The sequence below is a fragment of the Lepidochelys olivacea genome (genome assembly GCF_965140295.1).
Source record: "Lepidochelys olivacea isolate rLepOli2 genome assembly, chromosome: 20".
Classification (NCBI taxonomy): Eukaryota; Metazoa; Chordata; order Testudines; family Cheloniidae; genus Lepidochelys; species Lepidochelys olivacea.
In genome coordinates this window covers 8,285,006-8,311,282 of record NC_140430.1, presented here as the reverse complement: position 1 = coordinate 8,311,282, position 26,277 = coordinate 8,285,006, and the positions used below count along the sequence as shown (strand labels likewise).

Below are 26,277 nucleotides of genomic sequence, written 5' to 3'. Positions count from 1 at the left end.
GCAGAGCAGGGAATGGAACCTAGATTTCCTGAGTCCCAGGTAAGTGCCTTCGCCACAAGGCCAGCCTACCTTAAAGTGGCTTCAATGAGACTCTAACAAAGTCTCAAAGGCAGGACAGCACAAATGATTTCCTACATTTTGGAATATTTCACTCCTCCTTTACCCATTTTCAGAGGCCAACAGCAAAAACCTGTTAGCTGGCTTACTGTCGGCCAAAGCACAACTTAATTCAAGTGTAACCACCTATCACAGGACCCAAGCTCACAACATTAGTACAAATGCCTTTTCACTAACTGGCTGCGTCTGAGGAGACCCTGCACTGCAGGAAAACATGCTGGGAATTGTGTGCTAAGCAAGACCTTGTAGGTGCTGTGGCAATGTGCTATTGTAGAAATGGGGGCAAGAACAAATCAGGAAAAAAACAGCCCTACAGTTTTTAATGAAGTTAAATAGTAAAATGAACACGGGATCTGCTGTGTTCAACTGAATATTTACAAAGCCAATAAAACCCTTTGCTTTTGAACATTTTCTCATCTCCCACTGCCATACATCTTCACTGGCCACAGAATTCAGCATCAGTAATACTGCAGTGGATTCTCATTAAACCATGCAGAGAATCTGCAGTCTCTCCCCACCTGATAGTGTGGCCTCTTATTTTTGTAAAATCTGCCGTGGCACCCATGTGTTCTGTGACATAGCATCTAGAAGCAAGGCTAAGCCACAACTGCCTACAAAAATGAACAGAGCACAGAGTGACTCAGCCGTTTAAAAATGGCACTTGTTCACTTTCTAACATTCAAGATGCAGCCATCTTTAGCAGGCCTCCCAGTCACTGGGGTAAAATGGTAAGATTAAACTGGATACTGAAGCTGAGGGTGGGTGGCAAGTTTAAATTTCTGCCTTATCCCAGCCCTCTCAGATAAGAAGTTTGGCCCGAGAAAGGAAAAGTAAATGTGGCTCCTTTTTCCATCCCTCAGCCAGCAGCATCCACACTGTTGGCCTTTTCCTTCAGCACTTGCCATTCCAGGGCTATTGGATTTCCAGTGACCATCTAAGCCACACCATTTCAGAGTAATACAACTGTTTTCTGCTTAGGGAGTCGGATAGTTTGTGGCATCTTGGGCCTAATTAAGAGCTGACTGAGCAGGCAATACTTAATTGTAAAATCCGTAGAGCAGGGACTGTCTTTTTGTTCTGTGTTTGTACAGCACCTAGCACAAAGTGGTCCTGGTCCATTCCTGGTGCTCCTAAGTGCCACAGCAAAACGAAGTCTCCACGCATACACAGACATCACTTACCCTTGAAAGGGTCTGGTTTCTGCTTTGTACCCTCCTTCTCAGTCAGCTCCTGACGACGCTTTTCAATTTTCTTATTCCTGTTCACAATATACTCCTGGGGGGGGGGCAGGGAGGGAGGAAGAGAGAATGAAACTCTCCACCACTTGTACAAGCCAATGGCATCAATAAGCAGCACAATCTATAGCATGCCACTCAGAAGGGACATGAGCGCTCTCTAAGAAAACCCATGGGGAGGGGAAGAGAGCACAACTAAATAAGTAAGAGACTTGCCAAGCACTTCCCCTGCCCCCACCCTGCCTATACCTTCAGGAGCTCAGACATATCTACTCAGTCAGAGCCACACTCCATACATCTCAGCATGCTACAGTAGTCAATAGTGCCATGACACTGGCAACTGTCTCTTTAAACCATTCACGTGACCTTTGTGTTCCTGAAAGATGCCTACTGACAGCCTGGAGACTTAAACACCCAGCTGCAGAAGCACAAGTTGCCTGACACCTCACCCGAAAGACATGCTTTTAGAGCTGAGGGGAGGGGAAGGTCAGTCTCTATGGCTTAATTCATTTCTTGGCTTCTCTGCTGAGCCAGCCAACTTAAGGCTTAAACAGTGCCAACTGAGAGTTATTTGTGTGACACGCACTAGGAACTAGACAACCCTAACCCCACATTTCACATGAAGAGTTATCAATTGATGGCTCTTTACTGATTCATGAATGCTGGCATGAGCCGGAAGGGAGCCAGTGGGCTCTGTACCCCGTTACCAAGCTCTGGGCAATGCAATCAGCAGGTGTGACAGACAGTAACAGAATTCCTCAATTACCCTGTGCCTTCTCCTACGCCATTCTAGGAATTTTAAGTAAGGGTTAAAAAAGGCTGAGCCATCCACATACCTGCAGGAATTCAACGGTTTTATCAGGGAGTTTGGTGCCAATGTATCGCAGGGTATCTTTGTGAAACTTGCTTTGCAGATGTTTCTGGATTTCTTCATCTTCAAAGCTGCGGAACTTACACACAGAGCAGGCAAACTGGATTCTGAAGAAAGTAACGTGCGGTACAATAATCTATGTCTACAGTGAAACTTTTCACAAGAGTAAGCTCCAGCATCCTGACAAAATTCCAATTTGAGGAATTTTCTGCTTACCAAACTTTCCTCTCCAGTTTCAGTTGATGCAGTACTACTACATTCCTGTCAGAAATTGTGTAATTTTGCTTTGTAGCATGTATGTGCATGTTGAAAGAATACAGGTGTATTTTACGGGTCAGAGTTAAGCCTAATGTTGGGAATAAACAAAATGAATTTTCATTTGACAATACTATTGTTAATTTGTACATAGGTACTGAATGGGTAAGTTATCTTAATTGGTCATTTAGTCTTTAGAATGCTTACTTTTTAAAATGGCAATGCTCTGTATTTAGCATAACAGTTATAAAGAATTACTTCTACAACTGTAACTATTAGACAATACCTCCATTCCCCTTTCTTTAATGTGAGTTACAAAGCACAAAGAGAAGAGTATTATAGATTGACTGGAATTGAAATGCTGATTCCACTGTACCGACTTCAAACGGGAACTTATATTTGTGTTGTGTGAACAGGAGGGAGTTCAGATCTCCTGCAGGGATCCAAAGAGAATTCTTTTGTGCCAGGTGGATTAGGGATGATGAGTCACAGCACTGCCCTTGGGAGATTGATGTATTGATTGCTTCCTCTATAGTCACTTACCTGTCCATAGCACGATCACGCATTCTATCTCTTCTCCTCTGTTTCTCCCTCTTCTTTTTCACCTCATCATCATCATCATCACCGCCATCTCCAGACGCTACAGAGAATCACATTTAAAGTTTCTATATCACACCTAATGTAAACATTTTTTGTTGGCAGAAATCTAATTCTTTGGGTTTTATTAGGATGTGAGCTACTGTGCTTCCCTCCCATGCTAGGCTTCAAGAAATCCCTATCCTTCCTGATCTCTGACAGCTCCTCTGTCTGATCTGTTTTCTCAGGCCACTTTTCTATCATGTGTGTGTTTCTGGAAAGCCACTCAGCTTCCAGCCTAAATATTCTTAGAATTAAGAGTTCTCAGTCTGAGTAGTACCAATTGTAACAGACCCCATTCCTGACTCTTGGTGCCCATCACTTAACTTCAGAAGTTGCTGGGTTCAGTGAAGACACAGCAACCACCAATGGAACCAGCTCTTACTGCTGACAGTGAAGGCCCTCCCTTGGGGTAGCTGCATTGGGTGACACAAATTTACCCAACTTCCCCTGCATGACTAGTGTCTGTCCCTCCCTCATAGCCTTGGTTTCCTTGGGTGGTCGAGTGCCGGTAACGCACATTCTCAGTGACTCATTTACCTGAGAACTGAAGCACAGACTCCATTTTGTATCACACTATTATATTTGGTATTTTCCTTTCACTTTTTTCACCTTCTATTTTTCAGGATGCTAGAAAAGCACCCCAGAGGGTTCAAAACACCTCGCATGCCATTCCAGAATGTCTGCCACAGATAAACATGACTGCTGTCTGGTTTCTCAGAGGAGCTTTGAAGCCACTGCAGTACTATTTCTCCAAAATCCTTAGTGAGAAAAGGAATAATATTTATAGCTAAATTTACATCATTGGGGCTTTAAGGCCTCTGGAACCACGACAACTAAGTGTAAGCCAGGGAGGGAGAAATGGACAGAACCTCAGTCCCAGTCTCCAACTGAACTAGATATCCAGGTATTTTTATCTTCACTGTACAGCCTGCTGTCTTCAAACTGCACAGTTCTAGGGCTTTTCCAATGCACAGCCATGTATTCTGCGAGGTCTCCACATGCATAGGAGAACACAGGATTTGAAGAGAGCAACTAGCCAGAACCCAATAGAGAGAGCAACCCTACCCCACTGCCTGTACTGTGCTAACACCTAAGATAGGGGACCCTCTGTGGGTCAGGATCTGGTTATCAAAGAGGAAGGTTGGATAAACATCCGAACATCAAACTATATCCCAATGTCAGCCATGAGAATGTCCTATGTGTGGCTAGAGCAGAGCACTAATTCCCCATACAGAAAACGTGTGGTTCCCCCCCCAATAATCATGTGCTGCATAGCAGCTAACATGCAAAACCATCTTGTTCCAAGTTTCTGCTTTACTTCAGCATTTAATAAGCCACAAATACGGCTTTCTACATTCCCACAACTATGCAGATCACAATTTCAAACAAGCAGTGGCTTGTGAATCTCTAAAAGACTCATATATGTCTTGAAAGCGTAAGAGAAAAGGGGAGTCTAGAATTGACTAACTTAGGTCTCCAAATGTAGAATTAAGACAACAGGCCATAAGTGAAAATTGTGACAAGTATGCTATTAGCTAAAATTCTTTCCACAAATACAGACAAGGGGTGTAATTTTCAGAATTGCTCAGCACTGGCATAACTGCTTTCACTGAATTCAATGGTAAAACTCCTACTGAGTTAAGCCAACGCTGAGCACTTTTGAAAATCCCAGCTAAGAGCAATAAATGGGGCAGTCTCAATGTTTAGTCTCTGCCTTCCTATTTTTGTGGTTTTGCTATCTAAGGGTTTACCCCTCAAACTGATCGCACAGATTAGCCAGCTCTGTGTTATAAGTCCCTTCAGTGACATTACCCTCAATCTGGAATTAATAAATATGCTTTATGACTTGATGTCAGACTCAAGTCCCTCTTCGCAATCAGCAAGTGAAAAAGAGGTATCTTCCCCTTACAGTGTAGGCCCAACAACCTGCCAGACATGCATAGCACGAATACAAGAAACACATGGATGCAAGGGGAGACGGTTCTGGCTACAAGAGACCCAATAAGACACCTCCATCTATAAATTCTAAGATAAAACTCTTTACATAACAGGCCCCTTCCCCCATGATAGCAGATAGCCCAGATGTGGCTGCGCCCTTTCTGTTCTCTATTCAACTCAAAGGAATTCAGTTAAAAAGGAATGACAAGAGTGGTTGTCACACGAGATAATAAGGCTTTCAAACTAACCCTTGATCTAATATGCTTCCACCTGCTCTGGACAGAGACATATTTAATTTAGAGTGTCACTGTTAAACCACCACCCAAGAAGTGTGTCATTATTAGAGAAAATCCTGCTTTATCCATTTACTGGACCACTGGTGTTTTGTTTTTCCATCTTAGTTTGTAAGCGTGGACAGGCACTGTGACTGGCTTTTCAGTACAGCCGTGAGCACAGTGTCAGAGCTCTGATATGTCACAGGCAAGGGGCATTATTCCACCAGGCTGCAAAAGACTACACTAAAGCAGCAGCTCAGGCACCTGGACCTGTGTGTGTTGTACTTGACATTACATAACACACTCCTAAGTTTTATAAGCCTTTGACTGAATGCTGAACTCAAGATAGCTCCAAGTGTAAAGAGGGAAAACACACTAATTGGGTACGTTAAGTCCACAGGAATCATGTGAAGTGGAGAAATCACCCTACCTTTCTTCTCCCAATCTTCACCACAACCCTCATTCTCCTTTAAAACAAAAACAAAGAAAGCCATCAACATCAGCTACTACTTTAAAAATCCACATAAACCGTATCTGCAGTAATCTGTCAGTGACTGACAGAGTATACAGTGTACAGTCATTTTTACATCAAACCATCATATTTAACTAAAATTTGCAAAATTGTTTTGCTAAGGCTATTTCAGAATATGACAATGAGATCCTATTTTGCCAGTCTTAACATTTTATATGTTGCTAAAAAAATGAGTCATAGCCATGGACAAAATTTGGTGTTTGTACAGTGCCTAGCACAATGGGGCTCCATCCTTAGTCAGCCCTTACGCACTACTGTAATAAACGTAATTAATAAGGAGTTTAACCCCACTATCCTAATTACTAGATCATACTCCCTCCAAAATCATGGAACAATAATGGAGCATTGTGCAGGTCTAGAAAGCAGAGTTCAGAGCACCCCAACATTAGGGGCAGTCATACGTATCCCATATTGCAGTAGGAGGGAACTTTTGGGTACTCAGCATTTTTGAGAAAAAGATGTCTAAGTAAATTTAGAAGCCAACCTTTTGGCTATTTTTGAAAATTCTGGCCCTGGTGTATGGGAGCGAAGTAAAGGACACTAGCTACAATAGTCTCAAATCTTCACTCTCAGGTGAGGCTAATCTAATAAAGGTAGCTCAGAAAGAATCTAGCAGACACGTTCAGAAAATTCACATTCATTCTATAGAGGCTCTAGAAAGTTACTTACACCTTTGTCTCCTTCATCTCCAGATTTGTCCTCTCCTTCACCATCATCTGCCAGATACACAAGACAGGTCATTTAACTAGGGTGGGGAAAGCCTGTCCCCCAGCTCTTACTGCAAGTTACAAGACACCAGCACTATATAGTTGCCTATTTACTCACAGAGCACTGGTTCATAACCACCAATACAAAACTCAACTTGCTGACTATTCTCTCTCCTATCTGGTAGTCCCTGCTACAAGTTCTGTCCCTACCTTAATGATGAATTTAGAGCACCAACTTCTCTGATGAGTCTGCAGATCACTGAGGAAAGCCTGAATGCTAGGAGGCACCTAACAGTGTACCACAGTAACAGTGACAGACTATAGCCTCAGATTAAGGACCACTGAGTTTTAAGATCTAACAGACAATATCTATAGTGCTGGTTGCCAGCCAGTGAAGAGAGGAAGCACTTAATCAGTGATGTTAGCTGCGAGCCTTTCTAGTCAAAAAAACAGGACTGTACCATTCTCGGTGTCGTCTCCTTCGCTGTCAGTCTTTGCCTGTTTGCTGTCTGGTTCATCTCCACTTTGGGACTGTTTCCGCTTGCGCCCTCCTTCACTATCTGATCGACCCCCTGAGCGGTTGCGGAAACTCCTCCTCTTGGGCTAGAAACACAAACTAGGTGAAGTATCTTATGGACCACCTTTTCAGCATTAACCAAGACGCTCCAGCTCTTCTAACCCTTCTGCAGCTTAAATGAAATGAGCTCCTAAAAGCAGATGTGACCCTGTAACCTTCTGTCCAGATCAGCGGTTCTCAAACTTTACCAACCCGTGGACCCCCATTTTGACTTAAAAATTTTCAGGGACCTCCAAGCCCCACCCCCCAACTCAGCCCTTGCCCCGCCCCTTCTCCGAGACCCCACTCTCACTCACTCCATTCCCCCTCCCCCTGTCACTTGCTCTCCCTCACCCTCACTCACTTTCACCAGGCTGGGGCAGGGGGTTGGGTTGTAAGAGAGGGTGAGGGCTCTGTGAGGGAGTTTGGGTGCAGAGCCCAACCCTCTGCTCCAGCCCAGAGCTTGTAAAATGGGAGGGGGTGACCAGGGCGGGTTCTGGCCGGGCAGTGCTTACCTCAGTCTGCTCCAGAAAGCAACTGTCACATCCTTCTGGCAGCAGCTCCTATGCCGGGGGTGGGATGGGTGTGTGTGTCAAGGGGTTTCCACGCACTGCCCCTGCCCGCAGGCACCACCCCCTCAACTCCCATTGGCCACAGTTCCCAGCCAGTGGGAGCAGCAAAGTCAGCGCTCAGTGCGGAGGCAGCACACGGAGACCCCCTGCGACGTGCCAGCCGCTTCCGGGAGTGGCGTGGAGCCAAGGAAGGTAGGTAGGAAGCCTGCCTTAGCTCCGCTGCACCACCGGACTTTTAGTGTGCAGGAGGCACTGGGAGGGAGGGGGAGGAGTTGATCAGCGGGGCCTGTGGAACGGGGCCATTTGAGAAACGCTGATTTAGATTAGCTGTACTTAATGCAGTAAATCCTTTTATAAACTGAGCAGATGAGCTGTACCAAGGTTATCCAAAATACTGTACACGGTTCCCGGCCTCCCAAATCGTTAAATTTTTCTAAAGAAAAAGTCTGCTCGGAACTATATTTTTTGTACAGAGAAACAGCACACCAGCCTGTTGACTCTTTGAAAAGTGACTGTGAAATCTGGCAATTATCAAAGGAAAACATATCCTTTTAACAGGAAGAGCATACTTCACAGCTAATCCCATTGCCCCTGAATTAACAATGCACTGCCCGTCTTTTAAGGGTAACTACATGAGTAAAAGCAAAGGGTTTTAAGAACAAGAACAAGTGGTTTGACGGCTCTTACCATAAGAACGTTCAGATGCCACGGCACTGTACTCACTCTGTTTCGTTGCCTGCCGACTCCATATGGCATGTTACCATACCTTCCCATTCCTGGCATTCCCATCATGCCATAGTCATAGTCACCATAATCTCCGTAGTCACCATAGTCACCATAGTCGCCATAATCTCCATAATCTCCATAATCCCCGTAATCACCATAATCCCCGTAATCGCAATAGTCAGGGACAAGGGCTTGAGAGAAGAGGGAAGGAAGCCTGTTGGGGCAGGGACCACCCATGCTCCGCCCACCCATATAGTTCAACTCATTCCAGCGTGCAGACAGTCGCTCAGTACTTGAAGATGGCATGAAGCGGTCGGTGCGGTTGAAAGCATTTAGACGCCCCCGATTTTGAATCCGATTCTGGCCCCTCCCTCTAATGAGACCATAGCTGTTTCCTCTGTTGCTGGACTGATTCCTGCGGCTGTCAAATTGGCTTCCAAAGGAATCATTCCGATCAGTTCCAACTTCGCCATAATCGTAGCCAGCTCTGTACAGATCACGGTCGTTCATTGAAGACCTTGAGTCATAAGACTCAAAAGACTCAAACCTGAAAGAGCTGCAGAGCAAGCAAGGAATCAAATAAGTAGCTAATAAAGCACAGAGCTATGCTCTGCCAAACATAAAAGCCACAGAGAAATTTACATCCAGATTTAAATTTGGGTTAAAACTAGAATCAGGACACAAAGAATTAAGATGTAAAGAATGAAAATAATACTGTGGTCCCTGCTGAGTGACATCTTTGCACAGGAACTCACTCACCTTGTCCTTAGTCTTAGGGTGACTTGAGAATTGAACCAAAAATTGTAAGTCTGCTGCACAAATATGTCTAATCAGAAATATGACTGAAAAAAGAGTCTCACTTTTAATTTTTATCCTCTCTGAGTGGGTACCTGCTGATCTGTCAATCAAAAAAGCTGATGGGTTTATCCACCTTAATCCCACACTGAGGTACAGCCAAGAGATCCCCTTCCCCACTGCCAGCTAGCTCCCTGGCTGGCACATTAGGAGAACTACAAGCATACAGGAAGCGTGGCACAGTACACAGCTGCAGAAATAGGAAATAACTGGAGAATTAATTAGATACAGAGGGACAAAAGAGCAAAAATCCCTGCCTGAAGTAGAAGCCCTGAGGAGAAATGAGAAATACCTCTGCTTTGCAGGGTAGAGGCAGTACACAGGGGTTCCAACGTACTTGCAATATTCCTAACATAGCAGCAGGGGCACTAATAAGGAATCCAAGAGAGAAAACTTTTGGTTTTACCTCTGGGTGTGGAATTAAAGCAGATAAATCTATCAGCATCTTGGCTGACGAAGTAGCAGGTACCAATGCCACAGAAAGGTTATGTATTTCATTTCTTCCTTCCTACAGCTGATGTCAGGATGCATATTACTGTCTGAATAACAGAGCAAGCATCTGGTACTTTTCTTCATACTGACTGGTCTAGCAATACAAACTATTTAGATTACAAGGCATTATTAGAAAAGGTAAGAAAAATACAGTTGCAGATTAAACATCTCACTTCAGCATCTCATCATTAATAAAAGTAAGTTTTGGTACAACTAAGGATGAACAGAGAAACCAGCTTTGAAAATACATTGTTATGCTGAATAGGGGTTGAGAGATCAAGGCTGCATTTTGTACTAATGTGTCTGTTTAAGAGGAATTAATATTGGACCATTCCCTCTGCTGTAAAATGTTTCAAATTTAATTTGAAGTTACAGTGATTTAAGATTTAAAATCTCTGTGAAAAGAAAGAAGTGATAAGTCACCTTTCCTGGTCTTCCATTCCTTCCCCGCCTCCACCACTGCCTTCCTTTGACAGCATATCCAGACGCTGGTTTATTTTGGCTATGATGGAGTCAGAGTTCTCATTTGCCACAGTTTCCGTACTATAAGTTGCAACTGGCATACTGGTGTTGACATCAGCAGTCATGGTCATGTCGGTAGTTTTGGGAGTCTCCCAGGTATTAGTGGTTGCAGCTGCAGCTGCTGCTGCTGCTGCAGCATAATTGTACGAGGCAGCTGTAGTAGAGCCGGTGGTTTGGGTGCCATAATAGTCATAGCCTTCGTAGCCTTGCAGAAAAGGAAAGTAAAATTGAATACACTGTCAAAGAAATGTAGGCTCATCGGAGGAGTTTAGATTCTAATGAACTCGCTCTACTAGTCAAGGTTGCATCTGATCTTTACTATTTGATGAAAACTTGTAAACTAGAACAACTATGGTCAGGTTTTCCATGAAGGAAAATTCAGATTTCCTAAAGCTACAGAAATCAGAAATAGAAAAATATCTGTTGCAACCAGCCAATTATCATGAACCAGTGTAGGATTATTCCAGTGCTTGGTCCAGCTTGGTTTTAACTGATATGAGAGAGATCCTGTACTACCATAAAGATGTGTTGTTATAATAATGTTCAGTATCTACAGCATAATACATTGTCAGCATGCACTACCCATGTAGTATGGCTCCATGAAGCTATGCTAAAATTTGAGAGACCTGTGTTGCTGGGCTTGTAACCACGTATGCAAGAATAAATACGATATTAACATACATTTAATAGACTAACCAGAAAATCTGAAGTGATGAGTCATATTCTAGCTCTGACAACAACATAAGCTGCCTTATGGCAAGATCATATAATGGTGAGGGGGAAAAGCACTGCACTACATCTATGTTCATGCCACTATTGGATACTGCTTATGCAAATCCAGAGATTTGGAAAGTGCATGACAGTACAGTAACTCCTCGCTTAACGTTGTAGTTACATTCCTGACAAAAATGCAACTTTAAGCTGAATGTTAAGCGAATCCAATTTCCCCGTAAGAATTAATGTAAATAGGGGGGATTAGGTTCCAGTGAAATTTTTTTCACCAGACAAAAAAACCTATAGTGACAAAGTTCCTCCTCTGCCTTGGTGGGTCCTGCACTTATAGACAGATTTGCTTGCCTCAGAGATTCATGGAAACCCTCAGTTTGGCCACTTTTGCTAGTGGCTCAGACCTGCCATCCACTCAGCTAACCTCATCACTGACCAGCATGGGAGAAACAGAACAATCCCCACAGTCTCTGTGTCCCACCTAGTGGGTCAGGGACAGGCCAGATCCCTTTCCAATTTAGACCTTCCCTTCTGGTGTTTCTCACAGACCAGGTCAACTCCTCCTGTGCCCGATCAGGAATTGGGGGGGATAGGTGGAACCTAGGCCCACTCTCTACACCGGGTTCCAGCCCTGGGCCCTGTGGATAGCAGCTGTCTACAGTGTCCCCTGCATGACAGCTAAAACTCCCTGGGCTACTTCCCCATGGCCTTCCCCTAGCACCTTCTTTATCCTCACGGCAGGATCTTCCTCCCAAAGCCTGATCACGCTTGAACTCTTCACTCCTCCAGCAGCACACCTTCTCACTCCCTGCTCCTGGCACGCCCCATTACTATCTGTTTGGAGGTCCTTTTTAAACCAGGTCTCCTGATTAGCTTGCCTGCCATAATTGAGTCTAGAAGGTTCTTAATTGGCTCCAGGTGTCTTGATTAGCTTGCCTGTTTTAATTGGTTCTAGCAGGTTCCTGATTGCTCTAGGGCAGCCCCTGCTCTGGTCACCCAGGGAACAGAAAACTGTTCATCCAGTAGCCAGTATATTTGTCTTCTACCAGACTCCTGTACCCCACTGGTCTGGGTCTGTCACAATATCACATATATGTTTTATATATATATATACATACACACACACACACACACACACACACGCACTATAAGTTTTAAACAAACAATTTAATACTGTACACAGCAATGATGATTATGAAGCTTGGTTGAGGTGGTGTATTCAGAAGGTGGGATATTTCTTAGGGAATGCCTTACTGTTAAATGATGAAGTAGCATTCGGCTGAGCCCTCAAGGGTTAACACATTGTTGTTAATGTAGCCTCACACTCTACAAGGCAGCACAAATGGAGGGAGGGGAGACAGCACGGCAGACAGAGACAGACACACACACACCCTGTGTGTGTGAGAGAAAGATGTGCATTGCCCCTTTAAGTACGCTGACCCCACTCTAAGTACACTGCCTTTTTAAGTATATCAGCAAGTTGAGTCAGCAGCTGCAGCCAGCAAGCTCTCTCAGTCCTGAGCCCTGTCATGTCCCCACCCTGCTCTACATGGAGAAGGGGTAAGCAGCGGGCAGGAGCAGGGGGGAGGGAGACACCTTGACATTAGCCCCCTTCTCCCCCCCCTCCCCACAGCAAGCAGGAGGCTCCCAGGAGCAGCTCCAAGGCAGAGGGCAGAAGCAGCACATGACAGTGGGGGGAGGGACAGCCAAACTGCTTGGCAATTGATAGCCTGCTGGGCGGCTGCCACACAGGGAACTTAGGGGAGCGGGGAGCTGATAGGGGAGTTGCTGGTCCACCCTGGTTCCAAGCCCCCACCAGCTAGCTGCAATGGGCTGCTCTTCCTGCAAGCAGTGGACAAAGCAGGTGGCTGCCAAACAACGTTACAAAGAAGCATTGCGCAACTTTAAACAAGCATGTTCCCTAATTGATCAGCAATGTAACAACATTAACCAGGACGACTTTAAATGAGGAGTTACTGTACAGAGAATTCTTGTAACAGCACTACACATACACAACCTGCCAGTGTGCTACAAGCAGTGCACTGACTCATCAAGCCAGGGCTGTACTGGTTCTGAAGAGAAAATGCATTTCTGAGCCATGTACTAAAAGGCAAGCTTCCTCTCAGAGCTCTTCCACTGCTACTTCTAACCTCCAATACCCTCAGCTATGCCAATCCTAGGGCTCTAGTTAAGTGGCTGCCAAATCATGGTCAAGAACCCTCCTCAAAACTCTCTCCATTCTATTAAGCCCACAATAAACTTGACAACTTTAGGCCACTGGTGCACTGACGCTATTGCCTATCCTGAGGACCAATACTGTCTCATTTCCTTGTACTTCCCCACCTGTCTTATCCATCTGTTGTCTTGTCTTAGACTGTAAACTCTTTGGGGCAGACACCATCTTTCTGTTCTACACTTTTTCAGCACCTAGCACAATAATCTATAACTAGGGCTCCTAGGAACCATGATAACACAAATAAGAGAAACTCATTTTTCCCTATTGACTTGACCAGAGGTCTATTGTCCTCTGTGCTACACAATACCCAATTTTTTAAAGTGAAGACTAGAGAAAAAGAAGACTAAAAGTAATAATAATTAGTTCTTCCCAAATTAAGGCACAAAACCCAGCTTTAAAAATACTTCAAACCAAGGCAAATTACACGCCAGAGTGAAAAGCTAAATTCTAAACCCAATGCAAGGATTTATTATGGAAACACAGACAAACCCTTTAGCAGTACCAGCAGGCAGGTACAGCTCTGTATACTGCACACAATCAAGGTGTCATTTAATGTCAAGAGCATAATCCTAGCTTTTGAGGGGAAAGGTTTGGTACCCAGGCTCATCATTATTCTGGCTTGAAGCCCAGCATAGTGCAGAATGACGAAGCAAGGTACAAATAAGGGAGCTGGAGAATAAACCTAGGTATTGCAGTCAACTTAATAAGTTGAACAGAGTATAGAGGACTTAACACAAAAATAATATATTTAGAACACATACCTTGCCAATTTGCTGCGTTTGCTGCATATGTACCTATGGGGATGAAAAGACAAATGCATTATTTCAACATTAGAAGAATCACCCAATGGTATTCAGTTTATAAAAGGCTATGTGAATATCACTCCATTTCATGCCAGCAAAAAATATTATCCTTTCACATAAGCAGAAAAGAAAAGGCTCGCAGAAGTACTGTCTTATGAAAATGTAACAAGTAATGGAGAATTAAATGGAAAACTGTATTATGTGGGAAATATTTCTGATTTATTTCAAGAGAAAGCCAGAGATACAGAAATACTGTACCAGAACCTCAGGGTCCAATACACGCAGACTATCCAGTCACAAAAACCAATATTATATTCTTCCCAGTTTATGGTTCAAAAAGAAAATCTTTGTTGTATTTCTACAAATATTGAAATATTATTTAGCGCTATTATCTTTAGCCCATGTTCACCATCAGCAGACCCAAGATTGTTGGCTGACTCCAGTTCTATTAACACTAGCTCAAGATAGGAAAACCCACAAAGAGGAACTGAAAAGTGTAGGATTGCTTCACAACCACAAATCAGTTCTCAAGTTTCTCAGCAGAGGTCACAGGGCATAAGCAACTGCAGAAATTAGATTCCAGTTTCATTCAACAAACGCTTATTGGCAAAACCATAGTGAAAAAGCTTCCAAGTCAATGTTTAATAAGATCAAAACACTCCTGGAAACATAGAGGAGGGGTATAAAGAGATCAAGTAGTAGGACCTGATCCAGCAAACACTTGGGCACATGTTTAACTTTACTACCGTAAGTTGCCCACTGAATAAAGTTAAAAATGTACCCAAGTGTTTGCTGAATCAGTGCCTAGGTCTGGAAAGCAAACTTCCAATATAAGAGCCCAGGAAAATGATGGGGAGATGGAAGGACAGACAAACACCACCACAGCACAGAAATGAGTATTCCTTGAAAAGCTGGACTAAACATTTACAAAAACTTACCCAGTGTGATTATAGAGGGTAAAAGCTATCAGCCAAAAAATGAGGAATGTTACACTTTCTGTTATAGAACATTAGAAAGGAAAAGGCATAAAACAAGTTATTTTTAAAAAATGCAATTCCCTATGTCAGCTTGAAATATAACTGTGAAACTTACCTTGAGCATTGGTGGCAGCAGTGCTCCAAGTGCCATAACCTGTAGAAATAAACAAACATATTAAGCTACTTTAAGGACATGCTACTCTTTCCCCAGCGTCTTGTGGAATGAAGGCTACCCTAGGAACTAGCATTAGTGGCTAGCATGGTTTTTGTTTCCTTCTTTACTGGTTTGAGGGATGGAGCTGAGTTTATTTTTGTTTGCATGAGTATTTTTACCATTTGGCATCTGGAGCCCTGGGTCCCCGCATTTAAAAGACAAATTGCTAAACACAAAGATAAATAATCTCCAAGTGAAAGCAGAAACATTGAGAAATTTAAGAGAATCCACATTTTATAGGAAAATTATTTTCAAAATAAGCACCTTTTTTGCAGTTATAAACCTACCTAAGCCAAGACAGTGAACCTGCAACTATTCTGATTTTCAAGTCAGTCAAGTCAGTCTCTTATGAAAAACTGAGTGACTGGACTACTACGCAAATTCAAGAACTGTTAGCCAGAATACTCCAAATGCACTGGAGCGATCTTGTGTATTACCTGAGTGCACATGTTGTTACCCTGGTGGAGAAGAGATAGGAAGTGAAGGACTGGTTTTATTTCTCAATTTCTTTTTGGCTACCAATCCCATTATTAATTGAAAAGAAGCCAATGTAATTTTCACCCTGGTAACCAAATAATTCATTTCTCTCTTTCCTCAATTCTGGACTCCACCCCTTTTCCAAAACATCTAGGGTGGGATTTTAAGGCCCAGTATGCTGCTTCAGCAGCCAACAGAGCCATAAACACCACAGAGCTGGCTGGATGAGTATTCCCTTTGCCCTCTTTCCCTCTTGGCTATAAATTCTGCTTCACCTTGTAGAGACTCTTGCCCCTAATTTAGTTTCACCTCTAAGTGAGGAGAATTTAGTCTTGAAATTTAATTTATATATTTTTTAAAAAAAGGATTCTGTACATTTACTTACTGAATTCTCTATTCCAAAATTCCATTTAGAACAGGAATCCTGAGAATTTAGAGGAGAGCATACTGGATATTTCCCTACTATAATAAAAGTTAACTTGGCAACTTAATCTGCATTTTCATAAGAACAAATCAAAGCCGATATTACTGAACAAAAAAGAAACCTTCAGGGAGTCTAAAATGTATCTCCCAAGAGGAGCTCAGCAAGGATTACTCTCATACAACACTTACAATAGGAGCATGTAAGAAAGTACATCGCTAAAGGCTACTGTAGTGCTCATGACAGCAAATGGTTAAAAGTCATAGATAAAAAATGTTTTAAACATGGTCCTCGCTTTACAAAGTCTACAAGTTTTGATGTTTACTTTTCAATATTTAGGCGGTTCACATTTTGCATTTCTCTCAGGATGAACATTTATTACTTTCACTTCTGTTCAGCAATTTCACTTTCCAGTTTTTACATATTAGAATTAGGCTGCTCTGTTTGGGCTACACAGGGGACGCTGCATGGAAGGTTTAAACCGGGGTCAGCAACCTTTCAGAAGGGGTGTGCCGAGTCTTCATTTATTCACTCTAATTTAAGGTTTCACGTGCCAGTAATACATTTTAACATTTTTAGGTCTCTTTCTATATGTCTATAATATATAAACTAAACTATCATTGTATGTAAAGTAAATAAGGTTTTTAAAATGTTAAGAAGCTTCATTTAAAATTAAATTAAAATACCCCCCAGACCGGTGGCCAGGACCCAGGCAGCGAGAGTGCCACTGAAAATCAGCTCGCGTGCGGCCTTTGGCGCACATGCCAGACGTTGCCCACCCCTGATTTAAACCCAGTCAAAACATACAAGTGCATTTTTTTAAGTTAATGATAAAGCCTCAAACCTATAAACGCCATGTGTACACAGACACCTACAACCTCAGAGCCCTAATTTTGAAGTCCATCACTTGAGTGAACAGAAAATAATCCTTTTATAAATATGAAAAAAATAAAAGGGGAAGCAGAGAAGAGTAAATATTTGTATTACAATGAAACTTGAGAGCCCAAATCAGATCAGTGTCCCACTGTCCTAAGCACTGTCCCTATCCAGACTGTAAGACAAAGAGTGGGAGGGGAAACAGAGCCAGAGGAGAAAGTGACTTGCCCTTGCTCACAGCAGGTCAACAGCAGAGCCAAGAAAAGACCTCAAGTCTGGAGTCCCATTGCCCTAGTCACTGGATCACAATACCGTAACACACAAAATAAGCCCATTTGTGAAAAATCCCCAGCATAGGTTTTTTAAATACAAATTATGTCAAACTAGAGCTTACTTAGCAGTATATACAAAATGTGGAAGACCACAAAAGGCCTAAGTAGCTCTACAATATACCTTACAGCCATCCTCAGTTTTGATACAGAGTTAGTCTGCACAGTTAGTCTGTGCTACTTGGCCTAGTATGACATCTAGTTTGGTCCATGGCCAGACTGCTCTGTATGCTGGAACCTGGAGTATTCACAGACTGCACCTCAATGTCTTGACAAGTTGTTAATGCAAACCCCAGCCAGGCATTGCTTATAGACATATTATCATTAATCTAGTGTTCTTGTTACATGACTGGAAAAATCTGGATTAGATAAAGCCATTATAAAAATGGATTTTCTAACCTGTTTTAAACCCAAGTTAAGAGGGCAAGGATTAATAGTTCGGCATCAGCTTTGTTTGGAAGCATTTGTCTAGGGGAGTCAGGAGATCAAGCACTAACACATTTATTAATGACGTAGTAAGAAGGAGCAGAGAACAAATTGGTAAAAGCTGTGATAAATACAAAACTGAGACTAACCACTCCAGAGAGGAGAGCAGAAATTCAACACAAGATGGAAAATTCAGAGACAGGCTAAGTTTAACAAAACAAATGCAAACTTCATTTCGGAAGCGAGAACCAAAAGACACAAATATAGAATGCAAACACACCTGCTCAAGAATGGTGCTGCAAAAAGAGCTTGGGGCGAAGTCAAGGCTCAAAAATGCCCTTGTTGGCGGCGAGTCAAATTGGTGCAGTGACGGGAGCTTTGCCATATGGATTTACGCTTTTGGTACTCTTCTCCCTGAAGCAGGGTGCTGAGTGCCTGTCACAGGAGTGTCTCCCCACTCCACTCCAATATTAAATCACAAAATGTAATGAAAATCTGTTTTTCTAAGTGGGGATGAAAAACAGGTCTAATGGAACACTAGTTATAGCCGCAGCTGTGGAAAAATACTCTCTCCCCATAGTAAAAATAATGAATAAAGCCTGCATTTAACTATCTTACTAAAAGATAAATATGCCTATTTTACAGAAGGACAAACAACTTTCCAAGGGTCAGAAGTCAGAAATAAGTCACCAGGTGTTGAGGCTCCCACTGGAACACGGCTGCTACTCTGAAACCTTTATTTAGCTTGTTATTTATCTTAAAGAGAAGATTAGGGGGTGACTTGATTACATTGTGTAAGCATCCACATGGGGAAGAAATATTGAATAATGGACTCTAGCAGACAAAGGTATAACACGATCCAATGGCTAGAAGTTGAAATTAGACAAATTCAGATTACTCCTTATTTCCAAATTTTTGACAGTGAGGGTGATTAAACATTGGAACAATTTACAAAGGGTTGTGGTGGATTCTCCATCACTGACTATTTCTAAATCCATTCTGAATGTTTCTCTAAAAGATCTGCTCTAGGAATAATTTTGGGGAAGTTCTGTGGCCTGTGTTATGCAGGAGGAAATGGTACCTTCTTAGAATCTACGAATCTGTGACAAAGCAACTTCTAACATTCAGCCTCCTGGGTCCATACAAGACAGATATGCTGGAACTGTAAATCACATTCATCACTGGCTTTGGTTTTATGATTGAAACAATCTGCTAATTGAACTGCAATCAGCTTTTGTTGCATTATTTGCCATCTACCAGGGGAAATGGTTTCCACCAAGGACTTTGGAGACATTAAAAGAAAACAATACATGTTCTGTCAGAGCAGCATTCTGAACTGTCCCATAGTCAGCAGCATTTCAATTCAGGTACAGTAGACAATTGTACTGAAAATTATCTTTTGATTAATCCTTCTATGTACAAATTATTTTCCTCACCAGAAAGGCACACTGATAATTAAGAGAAACCAAAGGATGACAACACACACAAGGATTAGAAAATAGTTATGTGAAGTTCAAGGACCTTAATATGTACAGTTGTAATCCTTTGTTCAAAGTCTGTGACAGAATATAACTGCACAAAAATATTTAGAAGATAATTCAAGATGGGGGAGTTACATGCATGGCTTAAAAAGAAACAATTTAGAATTAAAATAAGAAATGCCTAGGTTAGTGGGCAAGAAAAACTTAAGTGGCCAACCAGGGATTCAAATGGGCAGGGGTGGGTTTTGTTTTAGTTTTTTTACAATATCATCTAAGAACATATACACCACCTACCATCATGACAACAAGTGACAATGCTTAGCATCTACATTTTGGGACCAATCTTATTTAATCTTTTTATTACTGACCTCGGCACAAAAAGTGGGAGTATGCTAATAAAGTTTGCGGATGATACAAAGCTGGGAGGTATTGCCAATTTAGAGAAGGACCGGGATATCATACAGGAGGATCTGGATGATCTTGTAATCTGGGGTAATAGTAATAGGATGCAATTTAATTGTGAAAAGTGTCAGGTCATGCATTTAGGGCTTAATAACAAGAATTTTAGTTATAAGCTGGGGACGCATCAATTAGAAGTAATGGAGGAGGAAAAGGACCTTGGAGTATTGATTGACCACAGGATGACTATGAGCCGCCAATGTGATATGGCTGTGAAAAAAAGCTAAATGTGGTCTTGGGATGCATCAGGCAAGGTATTTCCAGTAGAGATAAGGAGGTGTTAGTACTGTTATACAAGACACTGGTGAGACCTCATCTGGAATACTGTGTGCAATTCTGGTCTCCTATGTTTAAGGAGGATGAACTCAAACTGGAACAGGTACAGAGAAGGGCTACTAGGATGATCCAAGGAACGGAAAACCTGTCTTATGAAAGGAGACTCAAGGAGCTTGGCTTGTTTAGCCTAACCAAAAGAAGGTTGAGGGGAGATATAATTGTTCTCTATAAATATATCAGAGGGATAAATACCGGAGAGGGAGAAGAATTATTTAAGCTCAATACCAATGTGGACACAAGAACAAATGGATATAAACTGGCCATTGGGAAGTTTATTAGACTTGAAATTAGACAAAGGTTTCTAACCATCAGAGGAGTGAAGTTCTGGAATAGCCTTCCAAGAGAAGCAGTGGGGGCAAAAGACCTATGTAGCTTCAAGATTAAACTCGATAAATTTATGGAGATGGTATGATGGAACAACATGATTTTGGCAATTAATTGATCTTTAACTATTCATGGTAAATAGGCCCAATAGCCTGTGATGGGGTGGGATCTGAGTTACTACAGAGAATTCTTTCCTGGGTATCTGGCTGGTGAATCTTGCCCACATCCTCAGGGTTCAGCTGATTGCCATATTTGGGGTCGGGAAGGAATTTTCCTCCGGGGCAGATTGGAAGATGCCTTGGGGGTTTTTCGCCTTCCTCTGTAGCATGGGGTACGGGTCACTTGCTGGAGGATTCTCTGCACTTGAAGTCTTTAAACCATGATTTGAGGACTTCAATAGCTCAGACATAGGTGAGAGATTCATTGCGCGGGGGAGGGGGGGAGGGTTAGATTCTGTGGCCTGCATTGTGCAGCAGGTCAGACTAGATGATCATAATGTTCCCTTCTGACCTTAATATCTATGAGTCTAATATCTATATATAACTGTCCTAACATCAAAGTGGACACACAGCAAGACAGCCTAATATTAATAAACTGGTATTCTTTGGAATAAAATGAAAAAGGATTTTCTCATAGTTTTAACAATCTTCATGTTACTACAATCTTTTGGTAGTCAAATCAGCTGTCTTCATAAATTCCACCCATTACTCTCTAATGCATACACACACAGATTTGTTATTGTACTCATGAGTAAAGTGTTTTAGCTTATAAATATACTCAAATAAATATACATTAAAATGTGTTATCTAAAGAGCCTGGCAGTGAAATTAAAGAAAATATGCTAGAGTTCCATTAGGTATATGTGTAGCTTTCATACAAGATCTCAGAACATACAAATGTTGACACAGGTAAGAACTCAAACTGTCAGAAACCTAAATAATTCCCTTTTCCAGGCCACATCTGGCATTGTTTTTGTTCCTTTCAATCACATCCTTGTTTTCACAGTTGACAGTGGGTAGCTCTGTCATGAGAAACACCAAGTTTGAAACATATAAACTGCCAACTTCAAATACTAGCAGGTTCATGGACTATGCTGTTACTGAGCGGCTTTAACGTGGCAGCAGTGTTAGAGGAGAGCACTGAAACTATGTTAATATGGCATATAGGGGATAACAGGATTGCACTGGACTACTCTGCTTTGTAGTGGTGGAACCATGGGTGAGGACTAGAGCTGTTCCGGTCTGAACAGAAAATGTGTGTATACTGACGGTTTAAGAGGTCTGCACCAGCACTGGTCTGCTCTGGAAAATAGGAATTGCCAGACTGGTTACTGGATTAGACGAACCACTAGTGTGATCTAATTTCTGACAATGAATGGCAAGTTCCAGCTACTATCCCCAACACAGGGAAAGTTCCCTCCCGCCAGTCAACTTGTAACTTAAAGTTTAAGGATTTCTCAGTGTATTTTTTTAATGTTTACTTTTACAACTCCACATATTCTTTTCCGTATAACAGAAAAGAGATCTGGGGTTGCATTACAGGGCTGCCCGGGGGGGGAGGGGGGGCGCTGAGGGGAGGCAGACGGGGACAGGTCACAGGGCTACACTGTGGGGTGAGGCAGAGGACTGCACGGGAAGGGGAGAAGCTGTAGCAGTGGAGACAGACGGGGAGAGAGCCAGAGACCCGCACAGGGTTACGGCGGTAGGGGGTGGCCAGAAACCTGGGCTGCTGAAAGAGATGGGCTCTTGGTCCAGGCCTGAGCTACGGGGCTGTGCGGGGGAGGAGGCTCCCCTAGGCAGCCCTGGGAGTGTTGGGCCCAGTCCCCGCGGCAGCGCAGCGCGTAGGGCGCCACTGGAGCAAAAGGCGACAGCAGCTTCCCACGGCGCATAGGGGGGCCGCGCACGGGACCGCAGAGGCCGCGGGGCCGCGCACACGCGGCGAGGGGCAGCCGCCATTTTGTGTCGTCTTCAGAAATGAGACCCGCTCCATTTCCAATCGCGGGAGAGGGAGGGGTGGTCCCTCCCCCATTCCCCTCCCCCTCACGGGGGTCCTGTTCCCCACCACGCCACTCCTCACGGTGAGGGGGGGGAGGTGGGCAAACTCCCTCACAACGCCATCCCAGGCTGCACCAATCGGCAGGGGTACCTCGCTAAGAGGCGGGTCCGACAGCCAATCAGCAACGCCGTCTGCACACGGTAGGCGGGGTTAAATATGCCAGGGGGTACGTTGCCCCCCCCCAAATAAACGGGGTCCGCGGCGGCGGGTGGGGGCCCACCGCGATGTCCCAGCGCTCTCCGTACGGCTCAGGCCTCATTCCGCCCCGCTTCCTCGCTTTACTTACTGCCGTATCCCTGATCCATGTCTCCCTCCGCCTTCGGCCAAGTCCAACGGCTCCTCCGCACTAACTGCACGCCCTTCCGCTCACTACGCAAGCGCCACACGCCCGTCGCCCATTGGCCATTGCAGCGATCGGGTACCGCCCCCAAAACACCCTATTGGGCGTATTCCCGAGTTCCGCCCCACGTCGCACCCATTCGTCAGGTCTCCCACAAAGCTCTGCCCCCCTCCCAATTTCCATTGGCTAGTGTTTCTTCTCCTCGCGGACGTTCGAGAAATCCCATTGGACTAGACGACTTCTTCTTCGGTGACCTTGAGCGTTCTCCTTGGCCCGTTTCTGTGCTTTTAGCCGTCAATCAAAGCTAGTGGCTGGCAAAGGGAAGGCTGCCATGTTGGAACGCCCAGGGGAGGTTCGTGGAGCGGTGGGTTGGGGGCCTGCTGCCCCCCCCCTCCCCCACTTCTCCAAGGTGGTGGCAGCTCCTTCTGCCTGGAGGGTGGGTGAGGCATGGGAGCAGGAAGGGCTCCTCCTACACTGGGTATCGCCCCAGGGTGAGGCTGGAAGTGGCTGGGGGTTCCCTAGGGCGGCCCCCGGGCACACGGATGGGCGAGGGGGAGGAGAGACTGGGCTGTGCTCGGGTATGAGCAGCCACCTGTGGCTCTCGCAGGCTGGGGTGGGGGCCGTAGTGCTCAGGGGGTCCGGCTGGGCCTGTGGCTCAGGGCTTACACCTGCACCCCCAAGGCAACTGTGCGGCTTGTTGCCTCGTGGTGATTTCATCACAAGGTATTAATGATGATAATAATTAATAATACGCCCTGGGGACCTCACCTGGACAGGGTGAGAAGGCTTACACGTGACCGTGAGAGCTCTGCTGCCCGGGGTTTTAACTCCTGGTAGGGCCACCCAAGACAAGTCAAAGGGTAGGGGCCAGGCAAAAAGCAATTAACTGATTCTGGAGGGTGGGGGTTGACAACAGGCCAACAACCTATTGTGACCTTAAGCAAATTCCAATGCCAGAGGGCAAGGGGCTCACTGAACATAGCATAAGAATGGCCATACTGGGTCGGACCAAAGGTCCTTCCAGCCCAGTATCCTGTCCACCGACAGTGGCCAATGCCAGGTGCCCCAGAGGGAGTGAACCTAACAGGTAATGATCAAGTGATCTCTCTCCTGCGATCCATCTCCACCCTCTGACAAACAGAGGCTAGGGACACTGGTATTACGTAGCGAGTTTCAACTGGCCTGAGTAGTGTATCTCAATTCATTTATAGCATAGTCTGTATCTAATAACAGCCATGTAGGGCAAAGTGCAAACTCAGTGGGTGCTCCAAGGCTGGAGCAACCCTGGAAAAAAATAGTGGGTGCTCAGCACCCACCAGCCAATCGGCTGTTTGGTGGCAGGAAGGACGTGCTGGTGGGAGGGTGCGGAGCGAGGATGGGATCTTAGGGGAAGGAACGGAGTCTGGGCAGGGCCTCTGGGTGGAGCACCCACCCAGAAAAATTAAAGTTGGCACCTGTGATATAGGGTATCATTGAAAAAAACAATAATATACTGATCATTAGTATTTTTGTGTGGTGTATGTACAGTAAATGCCCAGAGGACTGTACAAATGTGAAGGAAATACAAAGGTCTAAAATGTATCTGATCCAGACAAGTCTGGGGAGTGGGTAAACAGATTTTTTTCCAGACAAAGGAAAGGCTGATGCCTCCATCCAGATGTAATCACAGGTAATTGGCAATCACAATCAAGTGGCCATTCACTAGCATATCAGAGGCTGCAGAGACAGATTTTTATTGTAAAAACACTAGGGGAGAAGGAACCAGCATGAACCTTTTCCATCAGACTCCATGGCACCTTTCCTCACAGCAGGGTAGTGAACTTTGTACCTTTGAAAAAGTTGCTGGCTTATAAAAGAGAGGAGCAAAGGACCCCAAGTGATCTTTCACCTAAGACAAAGGAGCTGAGCACATTGAACTTTGTGGGAGATCCTGACCCTGGGGTTGCCAGCCATCTTGCAGGAAGGAGGTGTGGGAAGAATCTTACCTTGAACCAAGACTAGTTTTGTTAAGTCTCGGTCACTAGATAACATTTTTCACTTTTGTTTGTAACCATTTCTGACTTTGTCCCTTAAACTTGATACGCCTGAGGGAATTCTGTGCCAAAAACTTTTAAATTATGCGCCTAAAAATTATGCGCACAATATGTTAAAATTTTGCAAATTTTATTTGTCAATAAATGTGGCTCCGCCATGGCAGTGGGGAGCACAGGCCACTGGCTGCATTGAGGTAGGAGATCACCCTGAAGCCCCCACCTCACCTGGTACAGGGACTTGGCAGTGAGGCTGCATCTGACCCTGACACAGTGAAAAGGCTGGGCCTGCCCCAGAAACACCCCGGAGCCCTGCCCTTCTGTGCCAGGTACATCAGGTATGGGTGGGCAGGCTCAGCCCAGCAGGAACCAAGTGTGCAAGGGCATACTATGTCGGGATCCACTTAGAAAGGAGCATAGAATCATAGAATATCAGGGTTGGAAGGGACCTCAGAAGGTCATCTAGTCCAACCTCCTGCTCAAAGCATAAACCCTGCCAAATTAAGTGTAAAAATGTAATTAGAAAAGCCAAAAAGGAGTCTGAAGAACAGCTAGCCAAAAAGCTCAAAAGGTAATAACAAAATGTTTTTTAAGTACATCAGAAGCAGGAAGCCTGCTAAACAGCCACTGAGGCCCCTGGATGATCGAGATACAAAAGGAGCACTTAAAGACAATAAAGTCATTGCGGAGAAACTAAATGAATTCTTTGTTTGAGTCCTCACAGATGAGGATGTTAGGGAGATTCCCAAACCTGAACTGTCCTTTGTAGGTGAAACAAATCTGTGGAATTGTCACAGATTGAAGTGTCACTGGAGGAGGAGGTTTTGGAATTAATTGATAAACTTAACAGCAACAAGTCACCGGGACCAGATGGCATTCACCCAAGAGTTCTGAAAGAACTCAAATGTGAAATTGCGGAACTATTAGCTATGGTTTGTAACCTGTCCTTTAAATCAGCTTCTGTACCCAGTGACTGGAAGATAGCTAATGTAATGCCAATATTTAAAAAGGGCTCTAGAGGTGATCACATCAATTACAGACCGGTAAGTCTAACGTCAGTACCGAGCAAATTAGTTGAAACAATAGTAAAGAATAAAATTGTCAGACACATAGAAGAACATAAATTTTTGAGCAAAAGTCAACATGGTTTCTGTAAAAGGAGATCATGTCTTACTAATCTATTAGAATTCTTTGAAGGGGGTCAACAAACATGTGGACAAGGGGGATCCAGTGGACATAATGTACTTAGATTTCCAGAAAGCCTTTGACAAGGTCCTTCACCAAAGGCTCTTACATAAATTAAGTTGTTATGGGATAAGAGGGAAGATCCTTTTATGGATTGAGAACTGGTTAAAAGACAGGGAACAAAGGGTAGGAATAAACGGTAAATTTTCAGAATGGAGAGGGGTAAATAGTGGTTTTCCCTAAGGGTCAGTCCTAGGACCAATCCTATTCAACTTAGTCATAAATGAGCT

The 26,277-nt window shown here is 43.9% G+C and overlaps 1 protein-coding gene across 2 annotated transcripts in view; it reads right to left on the bottom strand.

Moving 5' to 3' along the window:
* The window catches only part of AKAP8 (A-kinase anchoring protein 8), a 29,830-nt gene extending 7,000 nt beyond the window's left edge, over window positions 1–22,830 (bottom strand). Inside the window, exons 1-10 of one of the 2 annotated variants that reach the window (XM_084610331.1) lie at window positions 22,719–22,830; window positions 15,150–15,188; window positions 14,016–14,048; window positions 10,194–10,497; window positions 8,385–8,979; window positions 7,031–7,172; window positions 6,534–6,578; window positions 3,022–3,118; window positions 2,189–2,330; window positions 1,299–1,392 (exon numbers count right to left, since the gene is read on the bottom strand). In XM_084610331.1, the coding sequence (XP_084466457.1) occupies window positions 1,299–1,392; window positions 2,189–2,330; window positions 3,022–3,118; window positions 6,534–6,578; window positions 7,031–7,172; window positions 8,385–8,979; window positions 10,194–10,497; window positions 14,016–14,048; window positions 15,150–15,188; window positions 22,719–22,737 (1,510 nt within the window). In that variant the 5' untranslated portion in view covers window positions 22,738–22,830. The remainder of the gene's footprint in view (window positions 1–1,298; window positions 1,393–2,188; window positions 2,331–3,021; window positions 3,119–6,533; window positions 6,579–7,030; window positions 7,173–8,384; window positions 8,980–10,193; window positions 10,498–14,015; window positions 14,049–15,149; window positions 15,189–22,718) is intronic. The other variant, XM_084610332.1, reaches the window with a different exon arrangement.
* Window positions 22,831–26,277: the final 3,447 nt, after the last annotated feature.